This window comes from Lepidochelys kempii, chromosome 7 (assembly GCF_965140285.1).
Source record: "Lepidochelys kempii isolate rLepKem1 chromosome 7, rLepKem1.hap1, whole genome shotgun sequence".
In the NCBI taxonomy this organism is placed as follows: Eukaryota; Metazoa; Chordata; order Testudines; family Cheloniidae; genus Lepidochelys; species Lepidochelys kempii.
In genome coordinates this window covers 24,018,400-24,036,847 of record NC_136386.1, presented here as the reverse complement: position 1 = coordinate 24,036,847, position 18,448 = coordinate 24,018,400, and the positions used below count along the sequence as shown (strand labels likewise).

The following is an 18,448-nucleotide window of genomic DNA, read 5'->3' as shown; positions in this document are numbered from 1 at the left end:
GCCAGGTTATACGAGACACTCATCCCTCTCTGCTACGGCACTTGAGCAATTTTAAATAGCAACCAGAGTCCATCCATTAATTAAACTAGAATTATGAGGGGATCTTGATCATACCCCTGCAGAGGAGTGTTTCCAGGTGTATATGCACTGGAGAGATGGGCTTATCTGATGAGGCAAGTTCAACCTCCCATAAATGTGGCCACACCAACAGCTCAGCTCACCTAACGTTCAGTGGTGGATTGTATCAGATATGATACTTCCTGAGAAGGTCTCAAATGCAGGCATGTACCCTTCTCCATTATGGACTCTGCGGTCAGTTCTTCTTGGACATGAGGTTCTCACTGTGCGTTACTGATCTCAGAAATGATGAGCTGGGATGCAAAATATAGAGAAGTATTCCAGAAATGTAAACCTTGCATTAGTCCAAGCACCTGCCTCTATTTGGTTAAATTTTATTTGTGTGTGGTCCCTTCTTTTGGATCTTTCTCAAACATTTTGATCTTTGGCAGGTTGAGAGCTGTGCTTGGAATGGGAAGTCCCATCATAAAACCATGGGCATGGAAGAGCTGAAAGCTCTTCCAACTCCAATACCCAATCAAAACAGATTGTACCAAAATATCATTGCTCAAATAAATCAGAAGGGAGACAGGAAGCTAATTTCTGAGAAAATCCGTGATCAAAAGTAAATGTCACAGTCTTTATTTGATTGCAATGAGCCAAGTCTATAGCTTTCCCCCAACAAGAACTATCTTATTTCTGTCAAACTTTCTTTCTCTATCAGCTTGAAGACATTGAGGTAACGGTAGCTGATCACATCCAGAGGGTTCTGAAGCCAAACTTTGGAGCAGCCTGGGACGAGGTGGGTGATGACTTTGAAAAGGAAGAGACCTTCACTTTATCCACCATTAAAACATTGGAAGGTAAGGAAGTCTCTGAGCCCCACAGAACTCCTAGCATTTCCCTGCTTGCAAGAGGCAGTCTGAACTCTGGCCTTTTAGAGTATGTCTGCACTGCAGCAGGGAGATGTGATTCCCAGCACAGGTAGACAGACTCCGCACTAGCTCAGCTCAAGTTAGCATGCTAAAACTAGCAGCGTGGATGTTGCAGCACTGGTGGTGGCTTCGGCTAGCTGCCCAAGTCCAGGCCCCCCTACCCCCCTGGGTCTGAGCTTGAGAGGCTAGCCTAAGCCATGGCCACTGCTGCAACATCCATACTGCTATTTTTGCGCACTAGCTTGAGCTGAGCTAGCCAAAGTCAGGCTGCCTATGCAGAAATCACACCTCCCAGCTGCAATATAGATATACCCTTAGAGCTGTGGCTCCCTTTGGTCTGCTGGAGGCTCCTTTGGGCGTCTAGTTCTACACCCTGAAATTGGAGTCGTAGTTCAGGTCTAAGGTCCAATACAGACCTCTTTCTGAGTAAGATTGTGATGGGCCAAATTCATCTCTGGTGTAGGTTCATAGAATTGGATGTGTCCTGTTGTGCACAGTATTGGCCTTTCATGACAAAAAGCTGCTTTTAATTTCAAAAGAAACCATGTTGGTTTGGTCATTGTTGTGATGGAAACACATCCTACATTCTGAGTATCCTGAGCCTTTGGGGACTGGGAATGGCGTATGAGGAAGGAAGGGAGCACCTCACACTGGTCTTGAGCAACACCCTTTTCAAGAAGCTGGAACATGGTTCAGCCTTAACTCTAGCCGTCCTTGCACAGGAGGAGTTAGGCTGCACCTTAGGGCCCAGAAGTAGGAAGGAGGAGTAAACCATAGATGTAATATGAAGCTGAGGAGGAGGGATCCTGAAATGACCTCTCTTGTTCTCATCCTCACACTCAGTTTATTAATTTTAAAGACTCTATCTGGGCCTCTTCCAAAGCCCATTGAAGTCTGTTGGGGTGACAGCTTCTGGGGGTACTTTTATATTGGGCCTTCATCATGCAGTTTTGTGTTGCTCCCTTTAATCGTCACTGCCTGATGGGGATTAATCCTTAATTTGCTGTCCATTGTCTCTTTGGCTATTTCTGTGCTGTCTTCCCTGTCACCTCATGCACGGAATACCCTCCCTGAACTGGTACTCAAAGCTACAACGCTCTCTTATTTTAAATCCCTCCTGAAGACCCATGTCTCCTGCAAGGCCTGAAAGAAGCTCATTGTCTCCTCCTTCATTTTATCCACTTTTATCTCCTCAAATAATTTCTACCACTGCTGTGCACTGTCCTTGCTGAGTTACTGTGCAGTCATCTTGATGCTGTCCATATCCTCCTTCCTGCTCACCTTTGTTACCCATGCACCCTTGCTGTGTCATGTACAAAATTATTATTTATGATTTGTATTGCATTAGTATCCAAAGATCTCTCTCAAGATCAGGGCCCCACTGAGCTGGGCCCTGTACTAACACATATGGAGGCTCTCTCTGCTGTGAAGAGCTACTTTCTAAGCCCCTTCGGGCAGAGACCACATCTCTTCTCTGTATTGGGAGTAGGGCCTTGCTATACCTTTGGACACTGTTAAAATAGTGATGTTAAATAAACCCATGAAACTGACGCTCTGTTGTTTCTTTTAACAGAGGCAGTCAGTAATATTGTGAAGTTCCTGGGGATGCAGCCGTGTGAGCGATCGGATAAAGTGCCAGACAACAAGAACTCTCACACATTGTACCTGGCAGGTAAGCTGTTGGGATTCTCCTTTGGGATCTCTGCCCCACCTTATGTGGCACTCTTGGCGACCCCGGGGATACACAGGGATTTGTCTGTTTTGAGACTGAACAGTAGTGTTCAGGATGTTAGCCCAGCTAGTACACAGCCTATCGCCCAGTTGCTACAGCCTCATATAACACTCATTGACCTGTTCTGTTGTGCTCCTCATCCCTTCAAATTCAGGCAGCTGATAATGTTGGGATCAGAAGAATTACTTGGGGATAGGGATTGGGGACAAGCCCAATCCCTTGGGATGGTTTGAATTGAGTTCAGAACTGCCCTGCATGATCTTCAGGAAGCTGTTACCCCCATCTTTGTGGGAGTCCCTGGATTTCCAGAATGAGGTGAACTGAGGTATCCTATGGGAGATGCAAGGAGGACTTGAGCAATAAATTGAATGTAATTCTAGATGTTAAACTAAAATGCATACTGGGTGAGAAATTGATGGTGCTATCAGAAATGTCTTGATCTTCTCCCCATTTGAGTCTAAAATATAAATGTAATTTGTGTTTCTGTCGGGTTTTGAAAGATTTATACTAGTGACTAACTCATCCGGGTACTGTAATGTGCTACTGTGGGGTTTTTAACTATCCAGCTGCATTGGGGATTTTTTGGACTATGTTCTGCTGATGCTCTTTGGAGAGTGGACCTTGCTCCAGCCACATGAGTATCCTTAGAATTTGATGGATGAGCGAGTGGCATTCAAGCACTTTATTCTCTTCCCTCTTCTCTTCTCTGTTTCCAGGTGTGTTTCGGGGTGGCCATGACCTCTTGGTGCGTTCTCGTCTTGTCCTAACAGACATTGTAACAATGCAGGTCACAGCCCGCAGTGGAGAAGAGCTTCCTGTGGACGTAATCATGGCCTCGGTTGGCTAAACTGTCTTTCTGAGACTGCACTCTGACATAAAGGGAGAATGCTCTTGGTTTTCTTGGTTCCCCTCTGTTCTGGACACTGAATTGGAATCACATTCACTACAGCAGCTTTTTATCATTAGTAAAACTAGGATAGTTATTTGGGTTTTTCTAAATAAAATTGTGGTGTTTTTATGCCCTGATAGGAGGTTTTAGGAAGCATTCAGTTTCACTTAAATCTATAAACCCCTCTGAAGAATCAGCCCATTTAGTACCAAGTTGCTGGACTCTGCAGTCTGGAGGTCCTGTGTTTCCAATGAAGCCTTTTTTAACCATTCCTATCATGGTAATGCTGTATCAAACCCATTAAGTCACTTGGAATCTGAAATTAGTGAGCTTTTAATTATCACTAATTTTGCTAGTATATTTGTCTTTAAAAGACCCTTAAAAACAGGACACCGTAAATAAATAAAATAATACTATTCCCTCTCCCGCAGGCTATAGAACTTGGCTGCCTTCCGCTATCATCTTCATGGAAAATGACAGGTTGATCTTCTCCCAGGGTACTTACCCCTCAACACAGTGGGTTGGGATTGGCTGGCTTGCAATTATATTCAGTCAAAGAATGGGAAATAAGTGCCTAGCTCTAGTTTTGCATAACCCTGTCAGAAGGAAATAGTCTCTATAAAGTGTAAATCAATTGAACACGCTGTCTGTGTATAACTGGTTTGGCTGTTCACATTCCCGTAGTTATCAGTAACTGGTTTTTCAGTTGTTCTTAGATCTAACACTGAAAGCCTACTGTATCAGTGGTAGAGGATTATGTGATTTTTGGTGTGCTGTAAGTATCCTGAGGAAATGTGACCAGTTAGATTTTTGAATATGAAAGAAGCAATATGGTGATGTGTAACATCAAACAGCGTGTAATATATCAACCAGAGCTGTTGTCATTCCTCTCTGGAGTCATCATTTTGGTTAACTTGTGAGTTAAGGGGAAAACAGGAGAGATGTCTGCTTCTAGCATGTGTAATTGATCTTTGTTCTACTCTGCCTGTGTTTTTTTATGCAAAGTGTCACCATATAATGTAACATTAAACAAAGTATTAAAAGATCCTGATGGAATTTACATAATTTATTATTGGCCTAAAGGTGTAGCCAAAGGCATTGCACCAACTCATTCCTGCAAGACTGACAAGGCATGTGCGACTGGTAGGGAGATTGTCATAGACAATGCCGGTCTTGCATGCTTTAACAGAGTGATTATCTAGGGTAGCACCTATTTTTGTCATTGCCTCTTCTGTTCACTTCTCCCACCGCCCTATTGGAGGGGCTCACCATATCCTGTGCTAATACTCAAGGAGTTCTCCTTACTCATCACCTTCTGCATGAGCCTCCCACTTTTGTGTTTTTGTTTTAAGCAAACCTTTGTCTCTCCTGGTCCTGAGGCTTTGGCCACTATAGGGCAACACATGCACCTGTGCAACCCACAGTGCTAGCCCTGAGGCTTCTGCAGTAGTCTGTCAGCTAGGAGAATGAACTCTGTGTCTCCTCTTACTAGAGTGGTCCTATTTCCCGTCTTGCAGCACTAGGGGAATTGCAGCAAAACACAAGGCTGAGTGGGCAGCTGACCACGCGTCCTGTGGACGCAGACCCTGGCCATGAGCGGAGGCCATGGTTTGGTTGGGAAGGGTCTTTGCCAGAGATGTGCAGCTGACAGAAGGGCAGGGAGCCAGGAACACTCATTCCGCCAGCTCGGGCGGTTGATGATATGGCCTCACCAGCTCGGCCTGACTGAGGGGGTTACACGGTCCTTTGCCCAGGGTGCCTGTGCAGAGCACTACTGGGGGCAGGTGTGTGACTGTCAAGTGCATCCGGGCTGTGCCCAGAGCCCCGCAGCAGAGCAGAGCTGGGGGCCTAGAGCTGGAGAGAGAGAAGGCAGGTAGAGGTGCCTGTGCCCCTGTTTTCCCTCCCCGCCCTGGACAGCCCCCAAACGCGGCCCTTCCTCCAGCCGTAGGGTGACCAGATGTCCCGATTTTATAGGGACAGTCCCAATATTTGGGTATTTTTCTTATATAGGCTCCTATTAGCCCCCCTCCTCCCGATTTTTCACCTTTTGCCGTCTAGTTCCCCCCTACCCGGCCCGGCGAAGCCCCAGCCCTCTCTGCGGTGGGTCCCGGCCCCGGGGAGCTGGAGCTGGGGCTGGGCCCGGGCCCGGGGGCAGGGAGAAGCCTGGCTGCGGCGGGGCTGCGCCCGCGCTCACCCCCTGGCGAGCGGAGCCAGCCGGGACCAGAGGCGCGCGCGCGCCCCGCTCCCTCGCCAGTCCGTGGAGCAGGCCGCGTGCCCGGGGCAGAGCCTGGCGGGGGCCGGCAGCACCCCCGTCACGTGCCCATCGCCGCCCACTCACAGACGGTGGCTGGGACCCGCCCCCGCCCGGGCTGTTGGCGGCTGCAGCGGGCGGGCTGAGGTGTCGGTAACGGCCGGGTGAGTGGGAGCGGGAGCGGGACCCACCCTGGGCTGGGCGACGGAGCGGGCCCAATAGAAACTCACCATGGGGCTAGCATACCCTTGAGCAGCCCCCCTCCCCGCAGTCAGTCTCCCTCAGTCCCTGGGCGGGAAACCCCTCCTCCCGACAGCCCCTCACCAGAGACCCCCTCAGTCCCTGGGCGGGAACCCCCCCCTCCCGACAGCCCCTCACCGGAGACCCCCTCAGTCCCTGGGCAGGAACCCCCTCCTCCCGACAGCCCCTCACCGGAGACCCCCTCAGTCCCTGGGCGGGAACCGCCCCCCCTCCCGACAGCCCCTCACCGGAGACCCCCTCAGTCCCTGGGCGGGAACCCCCTCCTCCCGACAGCCCCTCACCGGAGACCCCCTCAGTCCCTGGGCAGGAACCCCCTCCTCCCGACAGCCCCTCACCGGAGACCCCCTCAGTCCCTGGGAGGGAACCGCCCCCCCTCCCGACAGCCCCTCACCGGAGACCCCCTCAGTCCCTGGGCAGGAACCCCCCCCCTCCCGACAGCCCCTCACCGGAGACCCCCTCAGTCCCTGGGCGGGAACCCCCTCCTCCCGACAGCCCCTCACCGGAGACCCCCTCAGTCCCTGAGCGGGAACCCCGCCCCCCGACAGCCCCTCACCGGAGACCCCCTCAGTCCCTGAGCGGGAACCCCGCCCCCCGACAGCCCCTCACCGGAGACCCCCTCAGTCCCTGAGCGGGAACCCCGCCCCCCGACAGCCCCTCACCGGAGATCCCCTCAGTCCCTGAGCGGGAACCCCCCCCCACCCCCAACAACCCCTCACCGGAGACCCCTGCAGCCTCCCTCCCCCGGAAGGGAGCTCTTCCAGCCCCTTTTCCCCCCACCAGGAAGCCCCACAGCTCCCAGGCAAGGAGCGCTGCAGCCCCCTTCCCAGCCAGGACCCCCCTTACAATTCCCCCTCCCCACACCAGCAACCCCTCTCAGTCCCCTGACCACCTCCCTCTGGGCAGCGGTCCCCAAATCCCTCTCTCTCTGGGCAGGGGACCCCCTTTTCCATGTTCCACCAGGCAGGCCCTCAAATCACTCTTACAGTGAGAGACCCCAGTCCAACAACCAGTGACCCAGAGTAGAGATTCCCACTCCCCCTTTCCCAGAGCTGTGCTGCCTGGGGCCTCCCCTGACTTACTGGTTCCTGTAGATTTAGATGTATGGTTAAAGTAAATACAGGGGAACAAAGGGCTTCCCCCAGCCTGTGTCCAGGGGTCTGTTTCAGTGGATATAGTGGGCAGCAACACCAATCTGTCTTGTTTTTTTTTCCAGGGCACCTATTTCTTCTATCTAAGCACCATGTAACAATTAAAGATAACTTTGAGCATGCGTCTTCCCAGCCTCCCTTGCTCCACTGAATATTACTCAACTGCAATCCTTAGTCATCCCACTGAAAGAAGTGTTAACATCATAGATGGGGGGAAAGGTATGGGGGAATGCCCATTGAACTACGTGGTGTGCATTAAATATGATACTTCAATCACTCGCTTCTTGTTCTCTCATCTGTTCATTGTATGCTTACTTAGATTATTTAAGTCTTAGTGGCTTTTTTTACAATATCCAGCACACTTTTGGGCTCTGTAAATAATAAAGCCCTGACACTTTGCCATAGAGTGGACAAGGGGTTGAGTGGTAGGGGAAGACGTGCATGTAGTAAATAGCTCCTTTTGTGTCCAGTGTGAAGGTGAAATGTGTTCATGCTTTGTCACCTGAAATCAGATTTGAGGCCATTGTTCCACAGCATATAATGTCCTCTTCTTTTAGGAAACTTGTGAAGAATGTGTGGGCGCACGGCCTGTGCTCTGGGAGCAGATCGCATCCGCCGGGCCTGTGTGTACCGTGATAACCATGGTAGAACAAGACAACCTGAATGGAGAGATGCTGATAAATACAGCCCCTCCTACAACAAGAATCCCCAGTCCAACAGCCCTGTTCTGGTTTCCCGACGACACTTCGAGAAGGTAACCTTCAAGCAAAACAAAATACTTAGCACGCATTATGGTGCATCCTATACAATGACTTGTAGTTTGAAGGGGGGTAACTGTATATTTCACAACTGTACTTGACCAGTTTGATATAAATATCTTTATATTTTGGAGCATTACAGTTTTCGGTCTCTCCAAGCCTTAGTAGTTTAATTCTAGTTCTGTATTTCCAGACTCCTACTGCTAGTATGTGCTTTGCAGGAATTCATACTGACACTTCAGGCTTTTCAGTACACATGATTGCTGTATTAGTAGTGCTGTATGTGTTCCTACTTCTACAGTAAAAAGGTATTTTAAGTTCTGCTGAAATGTCAGGAATTAGATATTTGTTACAACTACTTAGATTTGTAGAACCAGAAATGTTTAAAGGTGAAAATTAAAAATATTAACACTGTATCATTCTAACCCAATACACCTGCACAGCATTTGAAAACTACTTCCTCATTTACTTTTCTGCTTAAATACTATACTTAAAATTCCACAATTCTCCTGCAATAGCTGATGAGATCACAAAGCAGAAAAAGATGGTGCTTGAAACATATCTATTTATTATTTGTATTACTGTAGTGCTTAGGAGCCCCATTTATGGACCAGGACCCCATTATGCTAGGTGCTATACAAACATAGAACAAGAAAAGATGGTCCCTGTCCCAAGGAACTTACAATCAGTGTGTAAGACCAGAGACAACAGATGGGCGTAGGCAGACTGATGGAGGAGTACAAGGAAACAATGAGATGGTATTGGCCAGTATGATAGGTAGTGGTCTCAAGCGTACCAGAGGCCTAACTATGAGCACAAGCAAACATCTGATCATACAGTTGTCTTTATTAAACTACTTTCCATGCTTATTCACTATTTGGGAACAGTGTGACACACTTTATTTACAATGTTGAAGCGGAAACAATTGGATTTGTGCTTTTCTTTGCTGCTTTCTATTCTGCTTGTAGGCCTGAAAGGTTTTACAAAACTCAAGGCCAATAGAAATGTTTCTGTGTAGTTTTGTTCATTGGGAACTTTTTTTTAACAAACCATTTTCCTGTGGTATTAGCCACCCAAACATTGCAGCTTTTGGCTGGCACCTGAGAATCAGAAAGTGAATTTGACTAGAAGCAGAAGTGAAACCCACAGTCTGTTTCCATTGTCCAAACTGAGAAAAAATGCAAAAATGTGAACAGTGAAAGTAAGTTAGACTTTAAAAATGATCAGATTATTAAAACAAAGTTATTGTTTGTAACATTTGTAAGAATTTTTTTTTTAAATAAAAAAGATTAAGGAACCTAACAATGTCCTTTTATAATTATTCATTACATTGGGGAAGGCCCTAAGATGATGATGTTGCTGGGACTTTTTTTGGTAGGACAGAATGTATAATATGCTTAGAGTGGAAGATCTCTGATTAGTATTAGTGAAGTAAAAATTGCAAATTTACTATTATACGCAAATATTGTATTATATAGTGAATATTCCTTATAACCAGTGGTGTTTATATTTATTTTTGAAAAATAGCCATATTGCATATTGCTGGGTCTGAAAATTAATCCCTTGCATATTTTCAATGACTTTCTCATAGGAGTAATAATTACTGATTACTTTTGAATCATTTTTTGGTTGCAGTCACGTATCAGCACTGAGTATATTCTCACACCCATACAAAACAGAAGTGATAGAATTGCCAAGAAAAGTAACTAGCAGAACAGCAACTAAAAGTTTCTTTCTTGTCAGAAAGTAACCTTTCTTCTTAAAATGTAAGATATTACTTTAATAAGTTATCTGTAAGCTTCTCTTTTCTTGTTAGGCTCTCTGCCACTAGTTGTAGTGAGTGAGTTTGCTGTGATCTGTTGTAGTCTCCACTATATAATGGAGAAGGCAGAGAGCTACAATATGCTCTGATTACTTTGTAATTTGCTGTCTGCTCCTGTCTTGTGTACTGGCATGAGGTGCTTTTCTATTTTATGTGAAAGGATGCTGATTCTTCTGAGCGTGTCCTTGCGGCTATGCGCTGGGGACTGGTCCCAGCCTGGTTTAGAGAAGCTGACCCTTCCAAAATGCAGTATAAAACCTCCAACTGTTGCAGCGAAACCATGATGGAGAAACCCTCCTACAAGGTAAGTTTACAATATTATTGCATTTAATGAGTCTTGAGAGAGGGAAGATTTTATAATCATCAGCTCCTAGCAGTGCTATTAATGACTTGTAAACCAGAGATCTAAGCCTCTTCCTAACAAGAATTGACCACCACCACCCTGTTGCACAGAAAATAAATCCTTCTGAGTGACACAATGTAAAACCTAGCATCTCAGTTTCATTGAAACAGAAGAACCCAACAAACGATAGCTTTTCGCATGCTGTATTTGACCAGGTGGCCTTAAGATAACGTGCTATTTGGTTCAAGTACAGTTCAGGCTGGAGAAAACAAAGACATTGGTTCTATAGAAAGAAAGCTTTGGGAATAAAATACTATTTAAAATTAATAGAAAGCTTGTCTGTTAAGCCAATTGAGCAGCAGCACAAGGAGCTCCATAGGTAGACTTATCCTGCCCCCCTCAGCCGGTAGGTGGGTGTACTGTTTGGTGGGAGTCTATAAGAGGGGGTTCTGTCACGCTCTAAATTACCCTGAGTATTACTTGCAGAACACCTCCAACTTAATTTTGGTGTGTGGTGGGTAGTTAGGTGCCTATCTCCCATTGATATTAATGAAAGGGAGTAGACAGAGTGCCAATTACTACAGTGACATATTTAAAACTAAATCAGACTTCCTGAATGGAGTGGAATAGAATGACTAGATTTCCATCTTGTGCTAGTGTGGAGTTCTCATGCTGCCACTACCATGTATTAATGTATTTTAATTCTTAGGTGGTTATGGGACACTATCAGATTACTATGTATAAAACACATATACAGGAATTATCTACATAATAAGGCTCTAACTTCATCAAGAGCTTTTAATGGTGGCATAAACCCTGATAGCAGAGCATAGGTTTATGTGAACAGAACCCCAGTGTGGACCTACAGCTTTAATGTCTATGCATTTGAGGATCAGTTATAGAATACAAAAAGTGTTATAAAGAAATGTGTTCCCTATACTTCAACCATGGCCTTATCCTCCCCTCCTTCTCCCACCCCAACAACCCTTTTATTTTAATACCTTCCAAGCTGCCATCTGCTTTGATTTGTGACGTGGTCAAATCTTCTCTTCCCAAAGGGACCTCTGGTAAAGGGCAGGCGCTGTGTAGTGCTGGCAGATGGATTCTATGAATGGCAGCAGCACAATGGAAAGAAGCAGCCCTATTTCATTTACTTCCCACAGCCCAAGCAAGAAATGGTACTGGATTCCCAGCAACAATGTTGTTTTAATACTCAGCAATGAGATATAGCACTTTCTGATTTGAAAAGGCTTTAGAAATATTAATTAGTTGTCACTTATCCTGAAGAAAAACATGTTTATTTTATAAATTCCTGCTCACTCCAGCTGTGTTCGTGATTGAGGTTCAGGCATAGGATATTGGAAGCAGTGCAGCTTAAATGTGTGGTGAGGCCTAACTTCCAGGCAGGTGGAAAGAGGGCTTTGGCAGTGATGGAAGATGTCCCGCTGTCACGTAGTCATCCCCTGTATATTAAAGCCCTGAAATGCAGAAAGATTAGCTTCTCTTATGTTTGGAACTGTTGCTGTAATATGTGATGGTACACCCAAAGCTGCAGTCTGTGCATGGCCTTTTGATCTACAGTGTGCTTCCCATCACTCTTCTGACGGAAGGCTTGATCCTTAGAAGTGCTGAGCACAAAGAGCTCCCATTGAAGTCAATGGCCCTTGGTAAAATTTCACAGAACAGAGTTCTGAATAATCTCAGAAACTCTTTTCGGCCTGTTGTGCTTTCGTTATTTATTTTTTCATGGAAATGTAATCTGTTACATCGAAGATCTTATCTGCTACTGTTGCTTATCCTTTCTCATCTCCTGTGACCTCACGATCATTTCCAAAGTAACAGTGTACAATGCACAGGTGGAGAATATGACTTTGAGAGGGGGGAAAAGTATCAATGCAAGATGAAGTTCCTAATAAAGTTTTTGTGTAAACAGCCCTAGAAATAGGGAAGAGTAATTAAAATAGCAGATGAGGCATGGGTAGCTGAACTACACTGGTTTTGTGTGTTTTCTGTGAGGGATCAGATAGCCTTTAAATATCTTTGTATTGAAATTACATAATATAGGAAGGAGATTAGGAAAGACTGTGATCATTCTGTATCTTTATTTTCCAGGCAGATGGGAAGGATGATGATGAAGAGTGGAAAGGCTGGAGGTTACTCACCATGGCTGGGATTTTCGATTGCTGGGAGCCCCCTGATGGAGGGGATGCATTATACACCTACACCATCATCACAGTAGATGCGTCTAAAGGCTTAAGTGATATCCATAACAGGCAAGTGAGAATGACTGGCTGTGGATTGTAGAGTTTAGGGGGGCAGAGATTAGTGGCGAGTGTGTGGCAGAAAACCTTCCTTTTACTTCTGTGCTGTGTGGAGCAGGTAGTGTGACTGTATTCCCCTACATACATAGCCTTGGTGGCCAAGAACATACAGGCCAGAAATTCTTCCATGCTCTTTCTACCTGATCCCCCTAGAGAAGTACATTAGAACATTACTAACTTGTTTCAGGTCACTGAATCTTGCCCTTGCCATAAATCACTGTGTTTGGCTCCTTGCTGGTAGCAATAAGAATTAAATTGCTCATAGGCCTGCCTAGTGATTGACAGACCCTTTGCCTCCTCTGGGGAAGCAGGCTGCTTTGGTGAAGTTAGTACACTGTTTGCCTCAAAGAAAAACATTGTATTGCTTAGTCCTTTCCTCACATCTTCAGAAATTAGGTCTGTGTGCCTTCAAGCCAGTTGTTAATGTACTAATAGTTATTGCCAACACAGTGTATCCCCAGATAGCTGGAATCTGGATTATGTTAATTCTGGATCTTAGTTTGGCTTTCACCCAAATCACTCAGTCCTGCCACGTGGCGGATAAGTTGTGTGTCTCTATGTGGACTTAAGATTTCTGCATCTCCTCCCATGTTTAGGATGCCAGCTATCCTGGATGGGGATGAGGCCGTCAGGAAATGGTTGGACTTTACAGAGGTATCAACACAGGAAGCCCTTAGGCTCATCCACTCCACAGAGAACATTGCTTTCCACCCGGTTTCCACTATAGTAAACAACTCCAGAAACAATACACCAGAATGCCTCGCTCCCATTGGGTTGGGACCAAAGACGGTGAGATCTGGTGGTTGACACAAATCACACTTCCCTCCATAATACTATTTAATAATAATAAATAGAATAGTACTTTGTCCTCTGTCTAACTTTGTAGCTGAGGGTTTTGCTGCTCTTTACAAACATTAATGAATTAATCCTGCCCGCAGATAATTTATACCCATTTTCATAGATGCATAGATTGTTCAGCCTGGAAGGGCCTTTTACAGAGGAGAAAATGGAGGCTGTAGACTCAGGGCCAGATTTAGGGGCAGGTGACTCAGGCGACCTCCTGGGGTGCCAGGCTTAGGGGGCACCAGGCTCGGGGGTGCTGTTTTTGTTGTTAGTGACAAAAGGGAAAATAGAATGTTTGAAGTAAAATGTAAATACAGATTGCAGATCCTAGCATGCAAATTTATTATCTTATATGACAGGATGAATCATGCATGCGAATCATGCATGCAAATCATGCATCAAAGTTGTGAAATGGGCTACAAATGCAATAAAAAATAAGGTAGTCAAAAGTTTAACAAATGGGGTGGGTCATGCCACAGAATATAAGAGAATAAATCACATGTTTTTTTTAGCTGTTTATTAGGGGCTGGCAGCTCACTCAGTGCCTGAGGATGAGAGGTAGATTATGCCATGTAAGATTCTTGATCTACCCCTTCTAACTGATTCAGGATGGCTCTGAGAGACTCCCAAATAAGGGAGTGTTATGTACTCCTGATAACACAAGAACTAGGGGTCACCAAATGAAATTAATAGGCAGCAGGTTTAGAACAAATAAAAGGAAGTATTTTTTCACACAACACACAGTCAACCTGTGGAACTCCTTGCCAGAGAATGTTGTGAATGCCAAGTCTATAACACGGTTCAAAAAAAACCTAGATAAGTTCATGGAGGATAGGTCCATCAATGGCTATTAGCCAGGATGGACAGGGATGATGTTCCTAGCCTCTGTTTGTTAGAAGTTGGGAATGGGTGACAGGGGACGGATCACCCGTTCTGTTCATTCCCTCTGTGGCACCTGGCATTGGCCACTGTCAGAAGACAGGATACTGGGCTAGATGGATCTATGATCTGACCCGGTATGGCTGTTCTTATGTTCCCAAAGGCAGCCATCCATCCTCAGTTGGAGAGAGGGTCACTGCAGTGAAGGCCCCTCAAGGATTCCCATTCCTTTTCCTGCTCTTCCAGAAATAAACCATGATGTATAGTGTCGGGATCACTCTGCTTAATATGGTATATTCTTTCCTGAATGGCATTTAGGATTAATCCGACTGGGACTTCCACGGGAACTTTCTGCAAGGCTGTGTAACTGTAGGGAGTGATGCTGCTGCTGCATCTTCCCCATTCTGAAACTGGACCCAGCTCATTGACTTGGTACCCATGTGGGCATTTTCTGATGTGCCTTGCATATATGACCAGCTATTTCTGTGGTTCTTATTTTTCTTATTGTAATTTGTCCTCACAGGAAACCAAAGTCAGCACTAGCAGCAAAATGATGTTGGATTGGGTGAAAAACAAGTCTCCCAAGAAAGAGGAAGGTGATTTGCCCAGATGGTCCAGCCAGTTCATTCAAATTGCTGCACCCAAGAGAACCAGTGCAGGCTTAATGCACCAGTGGCTGAAGAAGGAAGAGGGGGATCCTTGTGCAAAGAAGCCCAAAACTCAATGAACTGACTTTCAGTTCTGAGTTCCTAAGCAGATGCAGCGTGTTAGCTTGTTAGATTCTGCAGACTGGTACTGAGACTCCTGTGACCTGTTGCATTGAGCATTTTAACGTGATCTCTTTAGCACTGATGTGATTTTGTAGCTTGTTGCCCTTCTTGTGCTGATGGTTTACTGATTCAGGAGAGCAGTGTTTGGTTTTTAAAACTTTCTTTCTTGTCTTCCACTAGCAGGGACATAGATTTAATGTGCAATGCTCACCTCCCACCAACTTTTTCACTGCAACCCAGTGGTTGGCACTGACCTGCCTTGGGAATGTCTATGGATCAAATACATGTGAGAGAGGCACTTAAATGCAATCCATGCTCTTCCCATTGGGTGAGGAACAGAAAAACTGCATGGAATTCTTTCCTGTCATTGTATTCAGCTGGTTCTCCTGTGTGTTAATTCTCCTAGATAGTCTGTTCTATACAGATTATTTTGGACACTTTTGATGCTTGAGAACTTCTGCAGCTGAAAAATGAAAAAAAGAACCTATGTTAAACTAGAATTTAAATCAGAGACAGAGACCCATTCCCAAGGCCAGGAAATTCTGGGCTAACACTGCCTTGCTTTGTGTTGGCACAGCAACATGTATGGGCCTCTGCATAAGGGTTCCAGAACAGTGGGATCCTGATGTCATATGCGGAAAGGAGGATGTTCAGGATCCTGGAAGCAAGTGCCATGGGTACAGGTGCCTTTTAAAACTGAGGAAGCATTCTATTGTGGAAATGGGGAGGGGTGTGAGTAAGAGAGAAATGCCTTGTTAAGTCAGTTTTGCTGGTGAAAGCTAAAAGTGGCCTTACCTTTAAATTCTTTTCCATGCTCATTGTCTGTCCCATTTCTGACAGGCTGACCTGCCTTTAAGGAGTCTGTGTGCTATTGTCAAGGGCTGCTTTGAAAACCATTCCCCAGTGGTATTATAATATTATGGAAGCCACTAGAAATATCCCCTCAAATTTCCCACTGTTACAATGTAGTTATAATGTAGGCATGAATCAGTATTTTAACCAGTGTTGTCTAACCCTGCTCAGAGCAGGGTTAGATGACACAATGGTAAAAATGGCAGCATATTGTCTACACCAGACCTCACACTGACAGTAGCAACACTGGTAAATTTAAAGAGAAAGTCCTGATATTCAGAAGTGCTGAGCGCCCACAGCTCCAAATGAAGTCAATAGAAGCTGCAGGTACTCAGTACTACTGAAAAACAAGCTTTAATGTGTTGGCATGACCTTAGAGAGCAGGTTCCTGGGAATTACTGGGTTTAATCTGTCTTCTGTGGCAGCCATAACTCTTAGCTTTATTATTTTTTGTGGGGAGTGGTGTGGGAAAACTTGTCTTGGCCATAGTGTTTGTGCAATCTTTTTGTTAATAGGATTTTAAGATTTAGAGAGTATTTTCTGAATCCTTGATCCAGAGAGGGAACAATCACTCTTTTGAGTAGGTAGATCACTGGACTGTCACTAAAGTACAAAAGTATTTTTTTGTCTTTGGTCTGGGACTTGAACAAACAGTGAGAGTCAAATGTTAGAGCAAAGACCTTAGCATGTGGGTGCTCTCTGGAGAGCATCACTTATTTGTGTTTGAAATAGTAGTTTGTAGAAAATAAAAAGCGATCAGTTGGCTTGTTGTGATGTGTCCTTGTGTGTATCTGTCTCTCTATACTTGTTATCAATCCATAATCATCCACTCCACAAGCAATGTGAATAATGTGTCTTCCTCACCCTTGCAAAAAGAGACTTCATAGAGTACAGTGAGCTGTAAGACTTTTGGCTGGCTAAAGTTCCTGAAGAGGTAAGAGTTTATTTACAAATTAAAATATTCTCAGAAGGCAGATTGATGGCTCCACTCAGAAATGATTTGTTCTAAGGGAGCTCCATAGATGCTTCTTAGCTGCTGTGGAGAGTTTTGAGGGATGGGCGGTTGAGCAGCAGCCTTTGGAGTGTCAAACAGGAGTATGGTAAGATACCATTAAATGGGGGAGAACCAAATCCATACGGCAAGGAAATGAGTTCTTTTAAAGATATCAAACTGTATCCCAAGATATATCAGAACCTTACGGTAACCCGTTACATTACATTCATTGGGAAATGCTCCATTGAGCCCCATTTCTGACACCTTGGAGGAGCTAGGGAATGTCTCCTGCTAGCTGATCGGTAGTTTGGGTGGATTTAGGGTTTCCCCTTGTCTATGCTTAATGTAAACTAGCCAGAAACAGTTTTGCAGTCTATTTCTCTATCACTGCCATCATTAACCTTTCAAGACAAAATAATGTATTATCTAATTTCAGTCCCATTCCAGACTCTGGAAGAATCAGAGGGCTGGATTTGTGGTCCCTGAAACTCTTGTCTCAGCACCATCTATGTGCTTCAGCAAGCAACATGCAGAAAGTGAGAAATAGATTTCTTCCTCTGCCAAGTCATTTCTTCTCTCGGCAGAATGATTTTGCTGCCCCTCTTCAGTGTATTGCCTGTAGACAGCAACCATTACAGAACAGACTCTACAAAAAGTCACAAGCATGCATTTAATTGTTGTAAAACTCACTGTTGCTACTATGGAGGGAGGCATGAGGTGAATATAGACCTGGCAATCAGGAATACCTGAATTCTAATCCTCTTCCTAATACTCACTCTTTTATTGCCTTGGGCCACTCATAATCCCTCTCTGCCTCAATTTTCCCATCTGTAAAATGCGGAATAATCCTTCCCCCTAACACTCATAAGGGCTGATTATGTGTAGAGCATTTTGCAGGTAGAAAGCGCTGGAAGTGTTATCACTAAATAACTATCTTTATATTTATATACTGTTCTCTCTAAATAACACCTTTAAACTTATATCTATTTCCAAATCAAATGTGTCTCCATTCAGAAACTGTTAAAAAAATTTTTTTAATGAACATACTTGGTACCATAATCTCATCCTGAAGCTCATCAAATGCACCAAATGAAGCCCTTCTGTTGAAAGCCAAATGCCAGTTCTGCAGGCCCTAATCCCCCCCCTCCCAGTTATGCCAACAGCTGTGTCAGTAACCTCAGAAAACAAGTGTATCGTTTTTCTTAGTGTTGGTCTCTCAGGAATGAGGAATTTTTCTTTTTACATGCGAGTATAAAACCTAGCACTAAAACCAGGGGCTTGCAAACCCATTGCCAATAGCCAGGGAAATTTATTAGTTTTGGGAAAGGAAAAGGCCCATCCTGTTACGGTAGCAGGAGACTGAAATGAAATGAGATTTTCCTTAGGTGTTTGCACGGTGAGACAATAGGCCTTTTTCTAGAAGGGCAGCTAGTGGCATTATCGGTTTGATCAAAGACGGACAATGTGGCCATGTCTCCACTAGCCCTTTCTCTGAAAAGTTTCACACTCCCTCACAGGTGGTAGCAAAATGGGAGCCCTAATATAGAAAAAGTTGGTAGAAGCAGTGGCAACTAGGGTTTTAACCACTGTGTC

At 45.0% G+C, this 18,448-nt stretch overlaps 2 protein-coding genes across 4 annotated transcripts in view; both read left to right on the top strand.

Moving 5' to 3' along the window:
• Positions 1-4,659, top strand: part of COPG1 (coat protein complex I subunit gamma 1) — a 30,210-nt gene extending 25,551 nt beyond the window's left edge. For both annotated transcript variants that reach the window (XM_073351402.2, XM_073351401.2), the window contains 3 exons: positions 782-920; positions 2,566-2,664; positions 3,441-4,659. In XM_073351402.2, the coding sequence (XP_073207503.1) occupies positions 782-920; positions 2,566-2,664; positions 3,441-3,571 (369 nt within the window). In that variant the 3' untranslated portion in view covers positions 3,572-4,659. The remainder of the gene's footprint in view (positions 1-781; positions 921-2,565; positions 2,665-3,440) is intronic.
• A 1,200-nt stretch (positions 4,660-5,859) lies between these two features.
• HMCES (5-hydroxymethylcytosine binding, ES cell specific) lies at positions 5,860-16,631 on the top strand. Of its 2 annotated transcripts, XM_073351405.2 has the most exons (8): positions 5,860-6,028; positions 7,339-7,492; positions 7,831-8,027; positions 10,014-10,157; positions 11,255-11,374; positions 12,309-12,469; positions 13,114-13,306; positions 14,763-16,631. In XM_073351405.2, the coding sequence occupies exons 3-8, from the start codon at positions 7,845-7,847 to the stop codon at positions 14,964-14,966; spliced, it is 1,005 nt and encodes a 334-aa protein (XP_073207506.1). In that variant the 5' UTR covers positions 5,860-6,028; positions 7,339-7,492; positions 7,831-7,844; the 3' UTR covers positions 14,967-16,631. The 2 variants fall into 2 exon arrangements, with proteins under 2 accessions (XP_073207506.1, XP_073207505.1); XM_073351404.2 differs by lacking the exon at positions 7,339-7,492.
• Positions 16,632-18,448: the final 1,817 nt, after the last annotated feature.